The 22,949-nt window shown below is 49.0% G+C and overlaps 1 protein-coding gene and 1 long non-coding RNA gene across 3 annotated transcripts; one reads left to right on the plus strand and one right to left on the minus strand.

Annotated features, from left to right (window-relative positions):
• Positions 1–3,686: 3,686 nt before the first annotated feature.
• Positions 3,687–21,935, minus strand: LOC130594263 (uncharacterized). Of its 2 annotated transcripts, none has more exons than XR_008971034.1 (6): positions 21,751–21,935; positions 12,532–12,762; positions 11,831–12,089; positions 5,960–6,041; positions 5,525–5,620; positions 3,687–3,887 (listed from the first exon to the last, which is right to left on the minus strand). It is a non-coding gene; the product is annotated as an uncharacterized LOC130594263 (long non-coding RNA). The 2 variants fall into 2 exon arrangements; XR_008971033.1 differs by having other exon boundaries at positions 11,831–12,099.
• Positions 21,466–22,581, plus strand: MIXL1 (Mix paired-like homeobox). The gene is made up of 2 exons (XM_057400030.1): positions 21,466–21,801; positions 21,883–22,581. Exons 1-2 carry the CDS (start codon positions 21,514–21,516, stop codon positions 22,327–22,329), a joined length of 735 nt encoding a protein of 244 aa, XP_057256013.1. The 5' UTR covers positions 21,466–21,513; the 3' UTR covers positions 22,330–22,581.
• Positions 22,582–22,949: the final 368 nt, after the last annotated feature.

The following is a 22,949-nucleotide window of genomic DNA, read 5'->3' on the forward strand; positions in this document are numbered from 1 at the left end:
TCTCCCATAGCAAACATGAGACTATTCCTTTCTTCTTGTGCCAGCTTTGCTATTCCGTGCTACAGACACGCGAGCTGGTGCCAGCGGAGCAGGTTTCTCCATGAAGTGCAGCGTAGTCTCTTGGAGCTATCCCAGCTGGAATGTTGAAATAAGACATCTCCGGTAGCGTTGTGCCTGACTGAAGCATGGCCAAAGCACAGCGCTGCAGCCTGCTCTGCCTCTGTTCAGAGAGCCACCAGGCAGTGCAGAGCTCTCTGCCTGCCTTCCCATAGCACAGCGGTCTGGTGAGCACGGAATGATGTGTTACATCGACTTCCCTGTTTCATGGTGCTTCCAAGTTGGATTTATCAATACAGAAACTTGCTGTTATGCAGCGATGTCAGTAAATGCTGTGATGTGCGACTGGTGGGCAAGCTGTGTGCATGATCAGGTATAGGGAGGGGAATAGGTGTGAGATGATACATTAGGAAAAAGAGAGGTTCAGATTTGGAGAGGAGTCAGGAAGTCCTGATCTGGGATAATGTAGTAACAAAGTGTTTCCCAAATGATGGTGACAGAGAGTTTCCAATAGCTTGAGAACACCCTTAGCTCAATTCACGTGCTGAGTTCAGCCAGTAAATTGTTCATTTATATCTTGTGAGAGCTGGTATTGCATGTGAAAAGAAACACAGAAGAAATACAAGTCCCAGAGAGGCAGTCTAGTCCAGCAACAGTGCCCTCCACTAAGAAATGTAGACCTAGAAACTTTACATAGAATAAAGCAATTCTTTAATTGGAGCTGCTGAATGTTTTAACAGTTAAATACACCAGCCTACTCACTGCAGTTACACAGTGAACCGTGAAAATGTTCATAGAGGACTCGTCTCACTTAAACAACTCTTCTGCTCTCCATGGTGTTTGCAGGTACCCTGCCTCTCAGGCACCCATGGGTGACTCCTGGGTGCTCCCTGCGGTGGTGACTGGCCTTTGGAGGAGTTCCACTGGTGTGCTGGTGGCTAACAGAGAAAGGAGCCCTGCTTTGTAAGACGTGGCCTAACGCTGGGTTTGCTTGAGCAATGGCTGCTAAATACTTGGTTATCTCAGGTGAACACCCCCGAGCAGCTGGGCCTGGCACTGTGCTATGGGCTCAGAAATGCAAATCATTCACTATGAAAACACTGCTATCAGCTTCTCAGGCACGGCTACATTAAATAAACCAGGTGTGAAGATCACTCCCAGCCCTAGTGCTACTGTACCAGCCCAAAGCTGGGAGAGAGGAGAGCGGCCTGCCTGGGAGGAGAGGCTATGTGTATCTCTGGGAGGGGGACCAGCTTATTGGAACAATTACATTCCCCAGGGTTTGGCAATTGAATTACATTTGTAAATAGCATCAGGACTTACCTTGTCCCAGAATGTGACAATTCTGTTCCTCTTTTTACTGTCTTTGGTTTGCATTCATCAGAGTTGGACTGGCTGAACAGACCAGGGCCAGAAGGAAGAAAGTGTTCGAGTTCTTTTACTTTAAATTACTTCATCTTTGTCTGTCTGTCTGTCTTTCCTTAAAGGATGGATACGAGGTGTTTGGTAAGGAGCTGTGCTTACACTATAAAACCACCCATGGATGCACCGGTACAGCATAGCAAACTCCCAACTCTACTAGCAACATGAAGGAAAACAAATTTCATTCGTGCTTACGTCTGTACCTTGCTCTGGCTGATATAATCTAGACTAAAGAGCATATTTTTTTCCCCTTATAGTACTTTTGATCACAGTAATTTCATAGAAATTGATATTTTGGGTGGTTTTTTTTGGAAGCCTGTTGGAAAATAGTCTTTGTCCCAGGGGTTACAGCAAACCTGCCAGTGTTGCCCATTTTGGTCACTCCTCAACCTCACCTACCACAAAGGCCAGGGTGACCCTATTGTATGTATGACAGACAGCAGATCTTCACATGTTCAGGACACATTAAACTCGAGGATGACAATACAACCATGTGCAGCAAATTGGGTTTGGACCTATTGAGATTGGCTGCTCTGGACAACAAAGGGTATAATACCACCACAGAATTCACTGAGAGAAAATTCTCTGAAGGCATTTAAATCTCTCCTTTTTCATTACCACTTGTTTATTCAAGTGTCATATGTCTGTGGAGAAAAATAAGCCAACTCAAGGTTTTACTTTTCTACTTCCCAGTTAAGCAAGAGAGCACTTGGAATCCACTTGTGCAAGACCTCCACCATCCTCTCTGGATCCTCCACCATCCTCCTCTGGATGGAGTTGTGTCAGTTTTACTAAGAACTAATGAAAGCTCCAAAACTAGGTAAGAGTTAAAAAAAAGAGAGAAAGGTGGTTTCCCAAGTAGAAACCTTTATGCAGTTTGGGTAGATGCCTGGAAATAACCACAACTCCATTCTCCTTGTCCATTAAAGCATGGTCTAATCTGGCCTGGCACCCAAGAGCAAACAGCGCCATGTGCTTCATGTCCTGTTGGACAACTCTGATTGACAACAGTACAGCTGCAGTTTTGCAGATGGCATGAGGCTCCTTCTGGAACCTCCCTGCAGCAGGGTGGGTAATAGTTGTCTGCTTTGGAGCTAACACCCTTCACTGTGCTGCTGCCGTGCATTTGTGGTGACACTGACTTCATAAATGATTCCATGAGGTGCAGAACAGCAGTTAATTGGGAGTACGGGCTGGCAATGTGTTATTAGCCATGTCAGCGAACGAAATGGAGTTTATTGACAGAGTGCTAGAGCAACTTGTGAGGAAACATACACATGCTAAAGTCCATCTTCACTAAATATTCCCATTTTGACCAGCAGCAAACAGCCCATAGCACGGACCCAGCTGCACCAGCTACAGGTGATCATAAAAGAACAGCTCAGTGTGATAAAACAAATGGTATCAGTTTTGGTATCTTATGCTGATACGGCTGAATCTGCAGCACCATAACTGTGCAAACAATCACGCCTTTTACAGGCACACAAGCCGAGAGCAGTAGTGCAGCACCGTTATCAAGGAGTCTTTGCTAAACAAGAGAGGGCCAGGAACTGGAGCACTTCCTGAATTTAACCAACTCCTCTAATAAAGTAATTTTACACAAGAGAGAACAGGGAAATCGATGCAATTAGCAATAGCATTTCTGGCTATCTGCCCAGAAGGAAGCTGTGAAGCAACAGCCACCTGAATGATTTCCATCCGTGTCAATGCAGAGCACCTATGGATGCTCTTTTAAAACACCTCCAGAAGGGAGTGGTGCCTCTGGGTCAGGGTCTGACCCCAGCTAGGATGGGTCCCCAAAGGAGATGGCACAGCCTTGCCCTGAGCTCTGGTGTTTCAGACACATCCTCCTCTGTGGTGTGCCACATACCAGCTTCTTCCCTCCCGTGTCCTTTCCTTTTGGCTTCATTTTCAAATGAACGGTATCTACCTTCTGGCCTCCAAGCTGCCCAGAAGCATGGGAAATGATAGGCAGAGAGGGGATTTCTTTGTGAAGTTGCTGGTCCTCCTGCCTGTCTCCTGGGAAGAGCAGGGCTATGTGTGTAGGACCTGGTGCTATTCATGTCACTCCTTCCAGTCAGCAAGCAGGATAACGTACCTTTCAAAAGCACGTGTTAAACCTGCCCCTCTTCATCTGATCATCAGATGCACTCTTTAATGCAGAGCATGCAGCTGCTTCCCATCTCTGGCTCACTTGAGTTTTTTTTTCTCCTGCTTTGGGTTAAATTGAGAATGAGTTTTCATGCAATGGCTGCTGTCAGAAGGAGCTGCCCCAGTCTGCTCCCAGTCACACGCCACACACTCCCATTGACATCCTTGTTGCCAGCTCTTTGGCTCGTTGGACCTCTTGGCAATCTCCTTCACCTTATCTAACAGGCAAACAACCATTTGCTTCCTAGGCTGATTCTCTGCTGGAATAGAGAGCAAGCCTGGTTCACCAAGGGGTCAGGAGAGCACTGGCGGCAGCAGGAAGGCAGGATGGGAAACAGGATGGGAGCAGGTTTTCTTTTTGGGTAGCTTGCAGTTAGAGCCATGAGCTAATGCCAAATAGTGGTGGATGTTCTCCATTCACAGCTGCGTTCTCCTGCCGTTCCCCTTGTGCTGAGCCTAGCAATGGGGTGGCTTCAGGGTGAGTTGATTCAGCTGGCTGATCTGGCTGGAAACTCCTCATTTTCATGGCGCAGTTCACCTCTGTTACCGGCCAGAGGAACAGATTCACCCTGTGGCCACACAGCCGTTAGATGCAATACAAGGAAAGCAATGCAAACAGGAAACAGGCAGCAACTAGCTTGTAGATCAGCTCAGCTGTAATGCCAAACTGCAGCCTATGGAACAGCCACACCAGCCCAGCCACACCTGCTGTTCCTGCAGTCCTCTGATCACTGGATAGTTTGCTTCCCTACCTGTGCTCCTCCACTCTAATGAGCAACTTTCCAGTGCATGAAGTGTATTTTTATCTCCCCTATTCTGTGTGAGCAGAATTGCACTCCAGCAGGCAATTTCAACCTCTTCGGATATGTGGACTGCTAGTGGAGAGACAGATCCTGCACAGCAGGACTGAATCTATTGGCTTCCATTCCTCTGTGGCTTTTGTGGACCTTGGAAGTTGCTCGCAGTGGCAACAACTGTAGACTGACATCTACAGCACAGAACAAGTGCTGAGAATCACACAGGTCCCATCAGCCTGGCAATAGTGTTTTGACATCATTTTCTTCTCTTGTTTTATTTCTTTCGCATCAAGGATTATGAAATCAGAGCAGGTTATGGACAGCTAGGCTGGTGAGCAAAAATGGAAGCTTTGAGCTAAAACCTCCTCACTCCAGTTTCCTGATGGACAGCACAGGACAAATAGCTGAGCCAGGACTTTCCGTTCTCCCTGCCTGTGAGGAGGCTGTCCTCACAGGAGATAAGAGTAACATCCTTTCTTACAGAAATAATGCAAGATCCGTTGCTGCAAGTTTGTGCAGAGGCTGCACTAGTAACAGTTCCTCTTGGAGAGACTGTGGCTCCTCTCCCGATCACTGCAGAAGGCTGGGTTCTGATCCAACTGGGTTTCAGCGGCAATACGTAACTGAAATGCAGCCCTCACCCTCTCTTTCCCTCTCTTTGAACTGGCTTTATTCACTGATCCGGTTCACAGCCCAGACCTATAAGCAATCACAGACTCATGTAATGGTTTGTGTTGGAAGGGACCTTAAGAACATCCAGTTCCAACCCCCTGCCACGGGCAGGGACACCTTCCACTAGACCAGGTTGCTCCAAGCCCCGTCCAGCCTGGTCTTGCACACTGCCAGGGATGGGGCAGCCACAGCTTCCTTGTGCAGCCTGTTCCAGCTCCTCAATACTGTCACAGTGAATTGAGTCAGTACAAGTGTCAGGGTTGCGAGGAGAGCAGTGTGAATGAGTGTGATGGCAAAGGGAGGGTTGGACAGGGTCGCCTTAAGCTGCCCAACCCTCATTTTTTATCAAGCCAGAGTTCAAGACTGGCACATTCAGGACACCTTAAGCCCCTTTGGCTTAAAACATGTGCAGTTTATTTACACACCTTCTGGTTAGTATCTTGCTGATGCTCGAGAGGAATTGCTGCTGATCAGGTCCTATGCTTAGGGAGACGTGAACCCTCTTCCTTTCACAGGCTTTGCTGCAAGATAATGAAGTCTTTGAATGAGGAAGGTAATGACATAATCATAGAATCACAGAATAGTTTGGGTTGGAAGGCACCTTAAAGCTCATCCAGTTCCAAACCCCTGCCGTGGGCAAGAACACCTTCCACTAGGCCAGGTTCCTCAGAGCCCTATCCAATCTGGCCTATATATTAACATATAATTTACAGTACTCATGGAGTCACCCACTGGGGACCTCATCATGTATCTCCTGTAAACCAGGGGCTGGGATGACTGGCACTTGAGGGAATTTCATCAGGGAAAACCAGAGCAAGGATTCCCAAAGGAAAAGCTTAACCAAGGTGTTTACACCTTACCAGCCAGCTTTCTGAACTGTATTCTCAGGAGAGAGGTATCTGAACGCCTGATTCAGTGGTGATGTGCTCCTACACACCAGTCCTAAAATAGCAGAGGTTAACGACACTCAGAATGCCAGTGCGAGGCCCCCGAGATAAAACGCTATCATGATGAAAGGAGCAATTCTCTTGCTTCCTTCCGTCTGCAGGATCTGTACACGCTGGCCTCCACTTCAGGAGCCTTACCAGTGCAATTCTGTGAGTTAAGAGCTGGCTCTTTTGCTGACATAGTCATGCTGATAAAAGCCCTCGATTAGCTACAGCTATACAGACACGGGCAGGAAGAGCGGGTCTTTAACCTCACCAAGACACTCACAGCAAAAGGAGCTATCTCCAGTATAGACAAACCCATGGGCTCAAAAGTATGTGAATGTAGTATCTCCTTTTGTGTGCTGTTTCTATTACAGGCCTCCATAGAGTGCCCATCATTGGAATCGTTGAGTAGCCTTTACATAACAGCAAAACTACACTGGCTAGAGAACAGGCTCTGATATTCCCAACAGCAACTGACATTTCTTTCCAGATTGAAACACAGGGAAGGAATTCTTTGTCAGATGGAGTCCCAGACATCACTAGTAATGTGCCCAGTAGCCCGTTAGCCACAACAGACAGCAGGTTCTTGCTAATCCCCGCTACTCACAGAGAGGGCAGCAGCAATCTGTGCTGGTTGAACCTTATCGCTCTGGTGCAAGATGCCACATTCAGGTCAGTAGCTATTTGTTCTGAGCCCCTCACTACACTTTGCATGAACAATGTCATTATCTAACTGTTCATAACAGAACAACCCAGTGCCCAGGCTTTAAAAGTCAGCTCAAGAAGGGGCTGGTCCTGATTCAGATGTCAGCTGTATCATCACATTCACTGCAAAAAGGATCCAAGTTTTCAATTCACTTTCTTTTATATTAGCAGGAAAACATCTGTTTTGAAAGAAAAGTAAGTTTGTTTTTTCCCCCCCAGTGACACATTGCAAGATCCTGCCTTCTCATGCCTTGCAGGAGTTAGTTTGATGATTCCTTCTGACACCCTAAAGCTTCAAGACTCTACAAAGAGGTAGTGAAAGGATTAAATGAATTACTTGGTCACCGTGGAAAGTCACAGAGTCAGAACACCAGGAGCCTGAGGTTTCTATGGCTATTGTACGAGACAGACAGCTTCATCTTGTCACCTGTGTAGGACTGCAGCACTGTTTTCTTTACTTCTTTGGACAAATGGGCTCATGGCCAATGATTTATCAGTCTTACTTCTAGAAGTGTGGAAGCCACTTAGCTGTTGCAAAGCCTCAGACAAATGTAGACAAAAGCTTTGCAAGAAATCTCAGCTGTCCCCGTTTAGAATGGAGGCTGCTCAACATCTAAAGAACTGAGCTCTTGGTTATCAAGGGATATAGTAAAATCTTCAATAATCTGCAGACTTTCAGAGAACAAATAAAGGCTCTGGCTGTGAAGTTACTGAATGCCCAAGGATTTCCAGTACTCCGTTTCCTAGGTGCCATTAAAAATCCACAACCTTAAATCCCTCAGCAACTCAGCTTCCCCTGTGATACCATTACGTCCACATGGCTGGACACAAAAAATGTGCCAGCTCGTACCTGAGAGCACAGTGCTACACGCTGTAGCACGTTAAATTAATCTCTGTCTGCTGACACAAGTCACCCTTCTTCAGCATCACTTTATTTATACAGCCATACAGCGTGTGCGTGCTAGTGCCCAGAGTCACGGCCGAGCTCGTCCCATGCGGGATGTGTTTCCATCCCAGCGGCTTTGCCTGATGCCAGATCATTCCTCACATTGCCCAACTGTCCTGTCACCTTTGGTAACAGCCGTGCTGGCAGCCAACCATTTCCTCGCAGACTGGTGAGCTCACTGCTGCTTCAGACCTGTGTCAGGGGAGTTTAAACAGCGCTTAGGAACAGGCTGTTCTTCACTCACACTACAAAGGCTCTGTCTGCACTACAAAACCAAACCCAACCTGCCTGCAGCACTGCAGCCACTTTGCACTGCGTAGTCTTGTCCAGGATGCAGGAGGGACCTGGTGCTCAGGCTCTGTGAGGCAGGAGGGTGCTGTCCCTCAGCCTGGCTGGTCCCCACTATAGACCCCACCAAGGCAGGGCTCAGCCCAGTGGGATTTCAGGCAACCACTACAGCAAACTGGGCACTCGTGAGACTCACATTGCTACATGAAGTTCTACTGTCGTTCACTTCATAGAATCCCAGAATGGTTTGGGTTAGAAGCTCATCCAGTTCCAACCCCTGCCACGGGCAGGGACACCTTCCCCTAGAGCAGGTTGCTCCAAACTCCATCCAACCTGGCCTTGAACGCTGCCAGGGATGGGGCAGCCACAGCTTCCCTGGTTCTGTTCCAGTGTCTCCTTCAACCTATTCCTGTGTTTCACTATCCTCACAGTGAACAGCCTCTCTCTGTTCATTCTAGATTCATAAATCATGTTCTCTTAAACAGTCCTGCTGTTAAGGAAAATTCTGGCCTGCTTAGTGTGTTTTCAAATGTACGTGGCCACAATCAGCTGAGGACAAAACCAGGTTTCAAATGATGGATAATACTTTGCTGGACTTGCCCCATGCAAGAGCTTAGATTGTAACTGGAAGTGAATACCAACCAGTGGAAACGCCCGAAGGAGAGGTCTGCTGCCCTGTTGTCACTATGTAGGGATTGCTGATAGCACATAGTCAAGTGCTAGGTGAAAGTCAGGCCACATTGAAAAGCCAGATAAAAATACCTTTCCAGTAACAAACTGCATACAGTCACCCAGTTTGTTTCACCTTGAATTCCTCCTGCTGTCGGGGGACTTCATGTCCCAAATTCCTTGAACTATATAATAAGATGATTGCTATAATGTTTTACTTTGGTTGTGTGCACATGAAATGGGGCAGACTGGTAATACACCAGAGACTGTGCAGAGCAGCAGCTGTTACACTTCCAAAGAGCATTACTGAGCTTTTTATAGTTGGCTGCAGTTGACATCATGGCTAAATAGAGTCTCACTCTAAAATATATTCCACCCAGCCTACGCAGCCTTAAAGCCATGCATTGCTGGAAGGAGATGGGGTCACAGGAAGCAGTGCAATGCCAGCATGGAGGTAAAAGCCTGGGGATGTGTTTCCTTCTTTTTCTGTGTCCATTAGAAATGCTTTTGAAAGACTGATTTGAAAGAAAGAGAGAAGAGAGTATGACAGCGTGAAACCTCTCATCTCAGGACCCAGCATTCAAACCTGGCCCAGGTCAGTGGTGGTGGTCCTAGCGAGTTTCTAGGGGTTAGTCCTTCACAGATGACTGTCCAGACCAAAAGAGACCAAGTGCTTCCACACTGCTACCACCAGTGCCCCTGTGATGCTGCTGGAACCTGTGTAAAAGCAGCTGCATGGTAAAATCCATTGGTGAGGAGCATCACACACCCAAACCCCTTCCTAGACCAGACCAGCAGCTTGCAGAGCTTCCAGGAGAGTGCTTTGCACCATACTCACTGTTGAGAAAATAATGGAACTGAGTTTGGGGGAACCTTATCCAGAACTTGAGGGTATTGAGGATAATGGTCCCCAAGGATGACACCTGCAGCACAGACCTCCCAAATAAAACCTCTGCATTGCTTTAAATGCTCATGGCATGGCACACCACTGCCCTGAGGACCTTCTGCAGTAGCACAAGGGAGAACAGTTTGGGAACAAGTCGCATAAACCTGAAGATGGGGACTCACCACACCAATTCTGAGCAGCTCCTGCCTATATGCTGCAATCTCTGTAGCTAACACGAGGGGATTAGGGACTGAGGAAGGAGTTTGGGCTAGCATGGCCCTCCACACTGCAATGCTCCATGAACTCATCTGATCTACTACAGCATGTAAAAAAACCACATACTTCCCCTGCCTGCTAGAGAGGTACAGGATGAGATATACAGTGTGCTTCTTCCCTATACCTGCCTGGCATTTGTGTCCAGATAGCAAAGATACCAGCCTGTGAAGTTGAAATCACACCTACTAATCCAGTATTTTCCCCCAAAGTATCCAAATTGTTGCCTGGGTTCCTTCCAGACTCCCTTTTCTCTTTCCATCATCTCATCTGTTGGCTGACAACAGATGTGATGGTATCAGGACAGGAGCAGCCGCTGTGACTGCTGTATGTAACTGGTTCCATTCCACATGGGATATTCAAAAGACACTTTTGGCTCAATTTCGTTCAAGGGTGCTGCTCAGGGGACTGCTCATGTGGTACAAGACATGCAAACGAGGGTACAATAAGATAAGGGAGACTGGAACATTGCCAAATGAAGGTTTAGTGCAGAGGTTTCACCAGTGCTGATCGTATGAGCTCTAGACCCCAGAACTTCTAAATCCACCCTGTGTTTGCGTGTGTCTCACTATCTATACTACTGTGTTATTGGGCATACTCCATGGGAATGGCCTGGGCTTCCTGCAGTACCTTTCACACGCACTGCACCTCCCTCTGAGCCTGTGATGGAACAGTGTTTGGTTTTCAGCTATGGCTTCCCCTAAGATCCTAAAAGACCTCATGGGGAAACGTCCATGTGTTTCTCTTTCCCTGGTCTGCTCTGTTTCATCCTGCAAGGACCCACCATCCTGGCAAGAAGTCCATTTAAAAGGCCAAGCTAGGGATATCTAGCCTACCTTCTGCAACATGGGAGGAGACGGAGCATCACCGCAGTCCGAGAGCCTTCCGCAGGCACTAGTTAGATGGCATGCCAAAAACGTCACGGGCAGGAGTTACTGGCACAGCCCCTCTCACAACCTGTTTACCGGCTCAAGGGTGTGATGGCACAATCTGACCTTAAAACCACATGCACACAAGCCTCCTCTATGCTGGAGAATGCCCCATCCTCACAGCCAAGTGCATCAGCACGTACCCAAGTGCAGCAGCCAGGAATGATCAGCACTGCCTTCCCCCTTCCAGAATGCCACATGAACTTCTCCAACACGTGACACCAGCAACCACACGAGTCCTCCCCAGCCTCACCCCGAGGTTGTTGCTGCCCTCTTTATGCTGTGCTCCCAAGTGGCACTCCACAAAGGAACCAGCAGACAGTGTCATACCATCTCCTCATCAAGGCACATGTAGCCCATTTGCTTCATGCAGGGCAAGTGAGAACGGTGCCCTACAGCATCCTCACGATGCTACCAGTGCTGCCCTCTGCCCTTCTGAGCTGTAATAAAACACAGTTTTAACAGAAAAATCTCTATTTTAACAAGCACTGCTTGTTTCCTTCAGGAAGGAGGTGCAAAATAACACTTTGCTGTAGAGCAGCAGCCACACTAGGAGTATTTTGTTAATAAATAATAGGTCATCATCAATAAATAGGTCTAATGGAGGCACATCCTCACTAAAGAAGTGCCAGCCAAAGCAGGTACACTTCTGCTGCGCCTATCTGAGGCACTGCTAGCTAAGGTGTACTCAGCTTTCCCCTTCCTATTCATACCAGGCTCAGTGGTCAATTCCTTAAATGGTCCAAACATCACCCAGAAAAACAATGGCAATTATCTGAACTCTGGCTATTCTGCAAGTGCTCCAGAGAGCACTTCCTTTGATGATTCATGATTTCTCTGGGCTTACATGGAGAAAAGCAGCAACCCAGACCCACAGACAGAGGCAGGAGCGACTCTCCTTTTGTTGTGAAGAAAAAGTAGATCATTCCTACCATGTGATGTGGTTCATGGTGTCTGCATCTGCTGAAAACAGCAGCAGGAGGTTGAGGAGTGATCCTGGGAAGTGTGGACAGGGAAAAGCGATCAGGCAGCCCTGCAGTGACCCGGTCTGCTGCAGCTCTTTGTGCACAGGCCTTTTACATGGTCCTAAGTAAAACTCTCACCTGAAACCAGCCTTTCCACATTGGTCAGCCAAAGGAATCTGGTGAAGCTGCAGTGCTGTTAAGATTAGTTAATGGCCTGGAGAGCAGGAAGCTGGCACCGATTCTGCTCTGGAACAAGGATCTTCTAGGAACAACCCTGTGTGTCTCTGCCAGCGTGCCATGCACATTCCCTTCAGCAACAAGGCAAGTTACAGTGGTATTTGACGTGTACGTTTGGACAGCCCAGGCTCGGCTATACCCTGTTAGTAGCAACATGTTGCTGTGGAAAGCTGAAATGCAAAGACCACCTTTGAGATGAAGGAGGTCTGGACACTTTGTTAGGATCATTTACTGCTTTTACCATAGTATTTCTTGGGATTGCGGATTAAGCATCAGTAAAGAAGAACTTTTCTCTTCCTTTTTCACAAGGAGACACGTGGAAAAGATGAGGGGTGATGGGTACAAGTTACTTCTGGGAATATTCCAACTGGGCACATAAGGAAACCTTCTCCATGAGAGCAATCAGCCACTGGAATAATCTCCCCAAGGAAGTGGTAGTTTGCCCAGCATTGGACAATGTTAAGATTCAGTTACACAGGGTGCAGGGACATCTAGTGTAGGTCATGCTTTACCTAGAAAGGTTGGACCAGATGATCCTTGAGGTCCCTTCCCACCTGGGATTCTAAGATGCTGTGAACTGATGAGGGAAGAGTGCAACACACAGGGGTTTGCTGTGTGGGTCTTCAAGTCTCACAGGTAGAAATTATCCTGGTCCCTGAAGTAGGAGCCTGCTCCATGCAGCCAGTGGGAAGATGACCATTTGTCTGAAGAGATGCAAACCCAAGCTCTGTGTGCAGGGAGGATCAGTCTTCAGTCTGCCAGGATTTTCAGTGTCAGCAGGTCCCTGCTTCTCCTGCACTGCTCTGTACACGCCAGCGCTCCTGCTGCCTTATCTGGTAAGAAATACAAAACACGGAGGAAGGACAGTTCAAACAAGAGATATTAATCAAAAGCAACTCCTTATCTCCTCAGTTCGGCCCTTTGCAGACCCTGACTTCTTCTATCCTGGCAAGATCTGAGAGCAATACATCCTTTTTGAGATGCTAGACAACGACGAATGCTGCTGCGCTGGCACTGGCCAAGACGCCCAAGGTACAAACCACACAGGTGATGTTACGGTTGACACTGGTATTGTGCCCAGTTTCACAACTTCCAGCCACTGGCATAAAGACTTTGCCTACAGCCAATGCTTCAGGCATTGACAGTGAGCCCGAGGGTGGGGACAAAAGACAACAGCAGCGGTGGAACTGCAAATAGAAACCTACATTACAACACTGCTGCACTCTTTCTTGACCACTCAGCCTTGCAGCAAGCTCTTATCACTCCTTTGTATCTCCTCTTACCTCCAAGACCTTAAGACAGCCTACCAAGTGTGAAGATATGGCAGCAAAGGAGGATCGTAAAGATACAGGGGATGGCTAAAATGGCAGTAGAGATCACTGCCTCCTGGAGTCACTCTCGATCTGGGATTGCACTTGTGTCATCTGGAGTAACAAATGTATTGGCTCTTTGGCACGTGTCCAGTGGCCCAGAGAAACTTCCAAGGGGGCATGGAAGAAAAACTGCCTAGAAGAAAAGTCTTAAATCCCCCACATAATATGTGTAAGACAAGCCTGGTCAAATGCAAAAGAGAGGGGAAAGAATCACGGGGACTAAAAGATAATGGAGAAAGAGATAAAAGTATCAATAAAAAGGAAAGAGAGGAAGACCTTTAGTCAACAAAGGACTGAGGAGGTGGCAAGGGTGCGCCCTTGACAAATGGGGCCAAAGTCAAATAGGAAAATAACCCTGCCAGAACTAAAAGCAGAGGAGCTGAGGTTGAATCATAGGGGAGGCAGGGACATGGCCTAGAGAGTGCATTTGTGGAGAGGAGCGAGGCAACATGTGGGATATAATGGGATGGCTTATCTGGGGTGGTTGAGGCAGGAGGATGGGATAGTGGGGGAGGAAGGTGGAGGTACTTTTCTATGCTTCTGTGTGAGTCAGACACCAGAGAACTGTGCTGTGGGCTTACACAAGAATCAGGATAACACGCAGAAATAATGCCTACTGGGTTCGTTGCGTGGTTTTCCCTTTCTTACTCTTTTCTTCGGTGTGATTTTAAATAGCAAGGAAGTATGAGTCAATTGGAAGAGTGTTACTTCATCAAATGGCATAGTAACTGCTGCACTCCCCTGCTATCACCACCCCAAACTGATGATTTACTGCTCAACTGCAAATCCCCAGCTCAGGTGGAACTTCCCACCTTCACCTACATGTTAAAGCTGAAAATCCTCCAAACCGTACAGAGGCCTGAATATCTTGCAAATGAAACACCCCCGAAAAGAATGCTAGAGCAAACCACAATCGTCTTGCTGCAAATGGGAGACCAGCAGTCCTCTGTCTGCACAACTAACTAGAAATGATGGGAAGCATTTAGAATGAATGATAAAACTGCAGCCAGAGCACTGACCTTGGCACAGGGAAGTCAGCTGAAGAAATCTCCAGTCCATGCCACTCAGAGAGGGAAAACTTGGGGAGTTTAATAGCACCAGAGCAGCCAGTTGTAGAGAAAGACAGTGGATATGTGTTCATATTGTAACAGGCATCTGACCTTACTGGGTCTATGTATTCTATGTATTGCCTTCTGGTTTTGAACCGTCAGAGCAAAACTTGCTTCACGTTTGGATCCTTTTCTCAATAACCATGAGACATAAGCTTTAACAACATCCCCCCCCCGAAAAAAACACCCCAACAAGAAGAATAAATTAAATTCTCATAAAACCCTGTTAATTTCAGCAGCTCACACACTCAGATACCAAACACTTCAAGACAGAAACAGTGACTGTCACTTGCCAAGTCAAGGGAGAAAGAAGACCTCGCCGCGTGCAGGGGATGATGATAGGGGTTTGAGCCTGCCAAGGAAAGGTACAAGACAATGCTTTAGCACTTCTTGCTAAGGCCAAGGAGCCTAAAAAAGGGAAAGAGGGGACTGTTTGGAGCTCTTCTTTCTGTTATTCAGTGCTATTGAGAGAGGATGTGGTCTCCCCTGCCACCCTTGCTGCATGTGCGTATTCTGGCTGCACTCTGGAAAGCCACCTCTCTATGGAGGTGCTGTAAGAAAAGGAGGTAAACAGGGCCTTGCCTTTTTCCTTAGCTCCTCCTTATCTTCTTTGTTGGTTTTTGGGTTTGGGGTTTTGTTCATCTGTAGATAAAGAGTTTTTCCCTTTGCTTGTACAGCAAATCAATTAAACAATACTGGGCATTCACATAGCCTAGTAATTTTATATATACAGCCGTCTGCATCAGCAGTTGTTATAAAGTTCTTCATTAAGGAAAGTATCTCTAAGAATGGGGTATGACCTCGTTGAGAGCATGCCAATAAGCAAAGCAATGTGATGAGCTCTATTAGGTAGAAGCTTTAGGCTCTCCCACATGCTATAAATGCTATAAAATCAGAGAGGGCACAGAGGAGCATTGCAAGAAGGAATAGTTTAAGCCTAGGGCTTGCTGCCACAGCACTGTTAGTGGGACTGCTTACTCACTGCAGGGGCAACAGCAAGTCAGGTATACGCACCCTGCCACTGACAGGGCATCTCAATATCTCAATGCTCAAAGGCAGGCTGGAGTTTAAGTGTCTCAATTCAGCCCTGCCCTTTCAATCAGCCTCTCCTTTCTCCATGTAGCTTTCTCCCTATTGCCCTTTCCTTTCCCTCTTCCTACCCCCACCATTTGCTCTTATCTCTCTCCCACTCACAAATCCTTGATCTTCCACTCCCTGCAAAGGTAGGGAGCCAGCTACCAGACAGATCTGCTCTTGCCCCTTTGCTACCTCTGGGTCCTCTCTGAACCCGGGCATCTCACCCCAGATCTGTTCCTGTTGGGATTTAGCAAATGCAGCCCCTTGATCTTTTCATATGCATTTGCTAGGTCCTTACGCCTCCCCCACCGCTGCTTCCTTCAAGGCTTTCTGTGTGTCTGAAGCTCTTATCAACTCCTCCAAGCAGAATACACGAATGGCACCACCAGGTCTCGAAGTCACGTCTCACACCTCTCAGGAAATGGCTTACACCACCAAGTCACATCCCCCTCCTAAGCGCATGGCTAAAGTCACAAGACACTATTAATTCCTTGTTGACAAAAACAAAGAGAGACAGCAGTTTCATTTTCAAAGGAAAACAGATCATGCATCTATAGATGCAATCAGATCCTAGCCCGGGAAGACAGTCTTTTATGTACATGACCCATGAGGTGGAAGTTTCTGTTCTCAGAGAGAACAGAGCCGCTTGCCACATCACATTTACTTTAACACTGTGGAAGACCTGTGCATAGAGCTGTTGGGCAAGATCAGCCCTTTACTTTATGATCTGAAATACCTGGTGGCACTGGCTGCATGAGCAGCGTCCTGCGGTGGGGTTTGATGTCACCAGGCTCTGACACCACTCTGGCTCTCAATGCCATGGGCTCCATCGCATAGCTTTTACCTGGAGGTACAAAAGCCCTGACAGTGGCTCAGCCCAGCTGCTTGGTCACAGGTCAGGATGCAGAAGGAGCCCTCTACATCAAATAAGCTTCCTGGGCTAAGCAGGAGGGCAAACCCCCTCTTCTCAACACAGTGCTGGTCCCTGTCTTAGGGGAGGGTGGGATATGCTCCAGGACTTCCCTAGGAGCAGAGGGTGCTGTGCAGGGTCAGACAGTGAGGACTTCCTCAGCACCCTGCCAGGGCTCTGGTGAGGAGGAACATTCAAGGACGCAGCTGAACATCCAAATGGAGCAGGCAGCTCAGGTCTCTCAAGAACAGACCCCAAGACATCTGCAGACTATGCTGAAGTGAGGACTATAGGCAACCCACCTTCTGAAGCTCTTCCTTGTTATAGCCATGAGGCCCAGAAACACAAGCACTATAAAATGACAACTGTAAATGAAAAACATGACATCACCATGAGACCTCAGAACTCTACCTAAAAGCCTGGCTGTGCCTCGGTATATATATAGATCTTGGTGTGTGTAGATTGGGAAGACCTGATAAACCTCTAAAAGCATTTGGAGGCTGTAAAGAGCTTTGTCACAGTGACTGGAAGCAATCAGAGGGAAATTAAGAACTCATCTAAAGATTTCCTTTTAGGCAGAATGAAAAACCCTCAGAACCTAAGCCTAGCGTGCATTAATGATTTTTGCTATCAGGTCCCTGCCAGAAAAGCTGGAAATTACACGGTATTTCCATGCCAGCAAATGTGTGCAACCATAAAAATGTGTCTGGTCTACAACTAATTTTAGTTGTGAGATAGTTCTATGGGCATTGCTGCTTCATACAGCTTAAACTTAAGCTCAGTCTTAATAGCAAAAAGGTGGGTTTGTTTTTCCTTAAACTTTCTCTAAGTTACCAAAATCAGGTTTGTGTGAGCGCGGTTCCTTTTCTGGTCAGGCTCCGAATATAGGCTTTGACCTTGGTGGATGGTTTCAGTTAAAACGGATGTAGAAATAGAGCTCTCCAAGATACCAAGTCTTTGCGAGGAGACAAGAAACCGCTAAATTTGCACTGTTAAAAGCCTCAGTCTTGGGTTCAGACACCAAAGAATTCACATTAAAGACAACCTTCAAAAAGAAAGCAAGCTTTCTTGGAATGAAATGATACTGTGCAAGTGCCATCTCCATGCAGAGTCCTAGAAGGACCAAAGTGACACGACAAGTCAGAGGAGTCTGAACACAGCAAAGGCTGCAGTAGTGGTTACAAACCACGGCATGGCAAACCCCATCGTGTCTCACCCCTCGAGGGCTGAGCAGCAGAAGTGCTGGTGTGTGTTAGCTATGGAAAAGGGTGCGTTTGTTTTGGCAGCAAAGACACGACTGAATGTCACACTGCCGCCTACTCCTGCTGTGCGTTCTGGGATGCTTCCCAAGCCCCAGCTCCCCGAGTCACGTAAGGCAGGATCTCAATCTGCACGTTTAGAAGATGACTTTGTGGCCTCAACAGCCTGAGAACCTCCCCGAGCTCAATATGCAAAAGGCTGGAAAGCCAGAAGGGCAGAAAACTCTGCACAGGGCCCATCTCCCCTTCTCCAAAATCTGTGTCTCAGAGCCTTTCTTACATCCTTGCAGGCAGCTGTGATACAGAATCATAGCTTAGTTTAGGTTGGAAGGGACCTTCAAAGATCATCTAATTCAACCCCTGCAATGAGCAGGGACATCTTCAACCAGATCAGGTTGCCCAGAACCACAACCAGCCTGGCCATGGATGGCACATGATAGCATGATCTCCACTTGAAGCTTGAAAACCATGCAGGTACAGGCACATTTCATATTGCGAGGCTCTCCCAGCACGGACAAAAGCATAAGGAGCATCTCTCTTGACAAATATGGTAAAGATTAATGTGATTACATTACTCCAAAGGAGGTTATAATCTCCAATTTATACACATAGTCTGCTCTTCCCCTTAGAGAGAGCTATCTCAATTTTAGCCATCTGAATTTTAACAAGCAAGCCACTTCTGGGCTTATGTCACAGCTTCTGTGTTTTGAGGGAAGAAGTAAAATCTTCCTTTGTGCCTAGGCAGGACACAAATAAAAGCAAGTGTGTGGAACAGGAAGGGACAGAAGTCTGAATGTCTTCCTAAATGCTTTCAGCTCTAACCTAGGTATAACTCCACGCAGATGCTGGCACCTACAAGGCATTGGAAACCTCCTTGTCAGACTACAAGAGGCATAGCAGGATGCAAAACTTCTTGTGGAGGAAAAGAAACTCCATACACTGTGCTTTTTCCTTGTGCAGGAGGCACGCAGCAGCACCTCTTAGGCATTGCTTTTAGCACATCGGTGGGATGACATTCTGTGGGAGCTGTAGAGAGGTGTGCCAACGTTGGGAGGGGAGAGAACTGGCAGAAGCAAGCAAAGAGCTGTCTTTCAAGTTGTCCTGCTTGCGTAGGAAGAGCCAAAAGCATCCTACTCTGATCCCCACCTAAGAGCACACTCCTTTACAATTAGAGCACTATCCCCCTTGTCTTTCTTTGATCTTAGATCCCTTTCAAATCAAGCCAGTACAGAAGGGTGGCCACTAGGATCCCACAGAAGAAATTGGTGTGCGATGCTTTGAGCCCCAGGAAAGGAAAAACTCAATTCCTGGGCTCTGGTCTTACTCCAGAATTGCATGTACTGCTGGTATGTGGAAGACGACTCACCACCAAGGTAGATCAACATGCTGGTGTTAAACAGCCAGCCCAGAAAAGGAAACTGAGGCAGAGGGAGCGGAATCAAACAGAGGTCAGCACCAGAGACATACAGCCAGGCCTACCTACTGCTGCCTCCACTACTCACAAGTAAACAGCTGGAACAGCTGCTTGAAAGTGCAGTTGTCTGCAGATGGGTAATGCAATGACAAGAGAGTGAACCCCATATGCTGGAGGCTGTGTGTGCAATTCTGGGCTCCATTAAGGGCACTGAACATTCTGGACATACGATTCAGTCACAGTAGCACAGGTTTACCCACCTTGTTCTATAGAGCTGCAAAACACCGCCTTTTTATTCTGTATCGCAGTACTGGTGGTCAAACTGCACTCCTATACAAGATCAACTGCAGCAAGTTTAGTATGTAGAAGTCATTTTTCTTACACTGTAACTGTAAAGTGGACTTTTTTTTGTTGTTTTTTTTTGTCGTTTTTTTTTTTTATGGTCTGTAATTGTTGTATCCGTGTTTCTTAATGCCAGCTTTCAGGCCTGGGAAACATCTCCATTCATTTCCTCATCAGGGGAAGCATGTTAGCTGCCCTTACAAGACAGCTATTGGAACACCCCTGATAACCTAAACTGCCAGGGAACCGAGAATGCTTTTGACCCAAGGATGTCACAGCAGTCAGAGATCAAAGAGTCAGCCCATTTCCAGATTTATGAGTTGGGAATAGGTCTATTAGCTCCCAGTACTCACTCTTTCCTGAGTATGGATTCAACATACATTGATAAAGTAGTTGTCTGAATGGGAAGTCTGACACTGAAAACCACAACGCTCCTGAAGAGCCTGTCTCTGTTTTGTCCTCTTCTAGCTCAGCATCAGATCCAGGCAGTAGCATTCCAGAAGCACCCCCAGATGGGATCCCATTATTTCCCTTCTGCTCTGCCTGACAGCGCCCGCTTGCTTGTACAGCCATCTACATGGTGACCCATGGCAGGGAATCCCAGGTCTGGCGGAAAAGAGAGAACCCTGCTGTTACTGTACAGTTGATTTAACTTGGATTAGTTCTCTGACCACACGGTGCAAACTCAGAGACACCTTAGCAACCCACCTGGCTAAAGGGAAAGCAGCAGAATGGCGTGAACAGTGGGGGGCCTGTGGTGCCAGCACCTACTTGAGCTTGGGCTGCTGCTGCTGCTGCTCAGAAGAAAAACAACACATGTACTTGTGTGAAAAACCCCCAGTTCCTTGAAAAAGCTGCGCTCTGTCTAGCTACTTAATCCATCTTCACCAAACCCTAAAGTCAATATCCCTGTAAGGGCATAATTCAAAGCAGGATTAAATCCCCCCAAAACCTAAAGGATGTCACCTCTATTCTGCATTAGATAGGGAAGAAAAGTCTGTTTATGTTTTTCAGCAAAAGATACATAAAAAAGAGCAAACCACTCATCAAATAAATGTAATATGGAGCAATTCCCTTTGGTACCACCCGTGGCATCTAAATCTGCACAGAATCTGCAGAGCAACTCAACCCTCCCCAAGTCTTTTATTAAACCCTAAAACGCTGCTGTCCGTGCTTTCTGCATCACCATTCACTTGTGCCCTCTCGTTACACTGCTGAGAACCCTGCACAAGTCTCATGTTTCTGACCATCACCTGCATCCTACAGGTTCGTTTGGGAACTAACGACTCAGAAACTTCATTAATGAAAGCACACGGACTGCTGCACGTGTAAACGCGGAAAGGTGCATTAGGACTTACTAAAACCGGCTTTTAATGATCAAAACACCATTCTTTTTCACACGATTCCTGTAAAGCAAAACGGGAGCAAACCCTTTTTAAGGCACATCCCATTGCAACGTGTGGGCAACGTTTCTGCACGAGACCTCTCCAGCTGGGAAACGCTTATCGCGGAAGCGCCAGGGCTGTGCGAGCAGCAGCATGCAGGCGTTGGCAAGGGGATGCCACCAGCGCCTGCCTCTGCCCCGTCTGAGCCGCTTGGGGCTGCCCAGGTGCATTTAGCTCGCATCTTAAAGAGATGTTTTCGCAGCAGGCACAGCAGGAGGCCGCGCAGCTCGCAGCCAAGCGCCGCAAACAGAGCGGCCGCGGGGAGAGATAACCTTTGTTTACTCCGAGTCTCACACTATGCGGGAGCAGGAGCCCTCCCTCGCCGAAGCAGACAGCTGCTGTCGAACACCCACCTCCGCGCCAGCGGCAAACACCGTAACCGTATAGACCCCGGTGCCGCGTTAGGAATAACCCAGGCTTCGAACCTCCACACACCACGCTGTTCGACCCAGTGTTTCGCGCAGGGCGCCGGGGGCCATCACCCACGGGTGCCACCCCAAGCGGGCACCCCACCAGCAAGCACTCCGCGGGGTGCCCCGGCCCCCCTTCCCCTCCCGGGGCTGGGCCTCCCCGCTCGGAACCCCCGCCCCTGCGGAGCCCCCCTCCCCGGCTATAAAGGCGGCGGGGCAGGCAGAGCCCCTCCTGGCCCGCAGCCATGGCCGCGCTGCGCTTCGGGGAGCCCCCGGCCGAGCCGCCCTCCTTCCCCGCAGGCAGGTGGCCGGTGGGCGGCGGGCCCGGCTCGGCCTCGCCCGCCCTGAGGGCGCTTCCCCCGGCGGAGCCGTCAGAGGGTGCCCCGGCGGCCTCGCAGCGTCGGAAGCGGACCAGCTTCACGGCGGCGCAGCTGGAGACGCTGGAGCTGGTGTTCCAGGACACCATGTACCCCGACATCTACCTGCGGGAGAAGCTGGCCGACGCCACGCACATCCCCGAGTCCCGCATCCAGGTGAGGGGCGCCGGCCGCGCCGCGCCACCCGGGCCCGTCCCTGCCAGCCCGCCCGCCCTCACCGCCGCCCTCTCTCCCCAGGTTTGGTTCCAGAACCGGCGCGCCAAGTCCCGCCGCCAGCGGGGCCCGTCCCGGCCTGGCCCTGGTCCCGGTCCCGGCCCCGCTGCCGCCGAGCCGCCGCCGGGCTTCCCGCGGCCGCAGCGCTTCGCCGCCTTGCGCGGCCCGGAGCGGCCCCGCTGCGCGCTGCCCGGCGCGGCCCAGCTCCTCCCGCCCGAGGAGGCGGGATCGGCCCCCTACGAGTGGCCGCCGGCAGCCGCCTTCCCGCCGGGCCCCGGCTTCGACGGTTTCCAGCCCGGCGGGGCCGAGGCCGCCTCCTTCGCGGGGTCACCGGCGGCCGGGCCCTACCCGCCAGGCCGCGCCTTCTGCGGGCAGTACTCGCCCGTGTCGGACGCGGAGGACACCAGCGGCTACTCGGAGTCGGGCTCGGAGTGGGAGGAGAACGCGCTCGGAGCCTTCCGAGCTCTCTGAGCGCCCGCGTCGGGGATTAAAGCTACACACACCGCCGGGCTTGAGGCGAAGCTCTCCCCCGCCAGACCCCGTCCTGCGGTGCCGCTGCTCGGGCGGGGAGGGGGCACCCACCGCGCTACCTCACCCCTGCCTTGCGACTGTGCACTTTATCCGGTGGTAACCGATTGCACCTATTTATTTAAGAGATACGGGTCAGGGCCGTCAGCTGAGGGCATCTTTTTACGCTGTATTTAAAGGTTGCTGCCAGCACGTTTTGTATTTCTATTTTGTGTTCTTTAGTCAAACAAGCTAACCGAATCCACTGTGGTTTGGGGGTGGGAGCTGATCTTAGGAGTAGGATGGGCTATAGGGATATTTTGACTGAGGGGAAAAAAAAACAACAGTAATAAAAGTTTACATTTTTGCTCCCTGTGTAAGCCTGTGTGTGTACCTGGGGTAGGGACAGGGCTTCTTACCTTGGTCAAGGTGGGGTAGGGAACAGAGGCTGTAGATATGCCACCTGCAGGTTCTCTTCCCAGGTCCTGGAGAGAGGGCCACGTCTGGAGTCCGTGTGTAAGAGACCTATGGTGCCTGCAGGACAGGTTACAAACAATGCCTTAAACTGTGTTGGTATTTGCTTC

This window comes from Pezoporus wallicus, unplaced genomic scaffold, assembly GCF_028554395.1.
Source record: "Pezoporus wallicus isolate ANWC-B61680 ecotype Strahan unplaced genomic scaffold, APGP_CSIRO_Pwel_v1 contig_7339, whole genome shotgun sequence".
Classification (NCBI taxonomy): Eukaryota; Metazoa; Chordata; class Aves; order Psittaciformes; family Psittacidae; genus Pezoporus; species Pezoporus wallicus.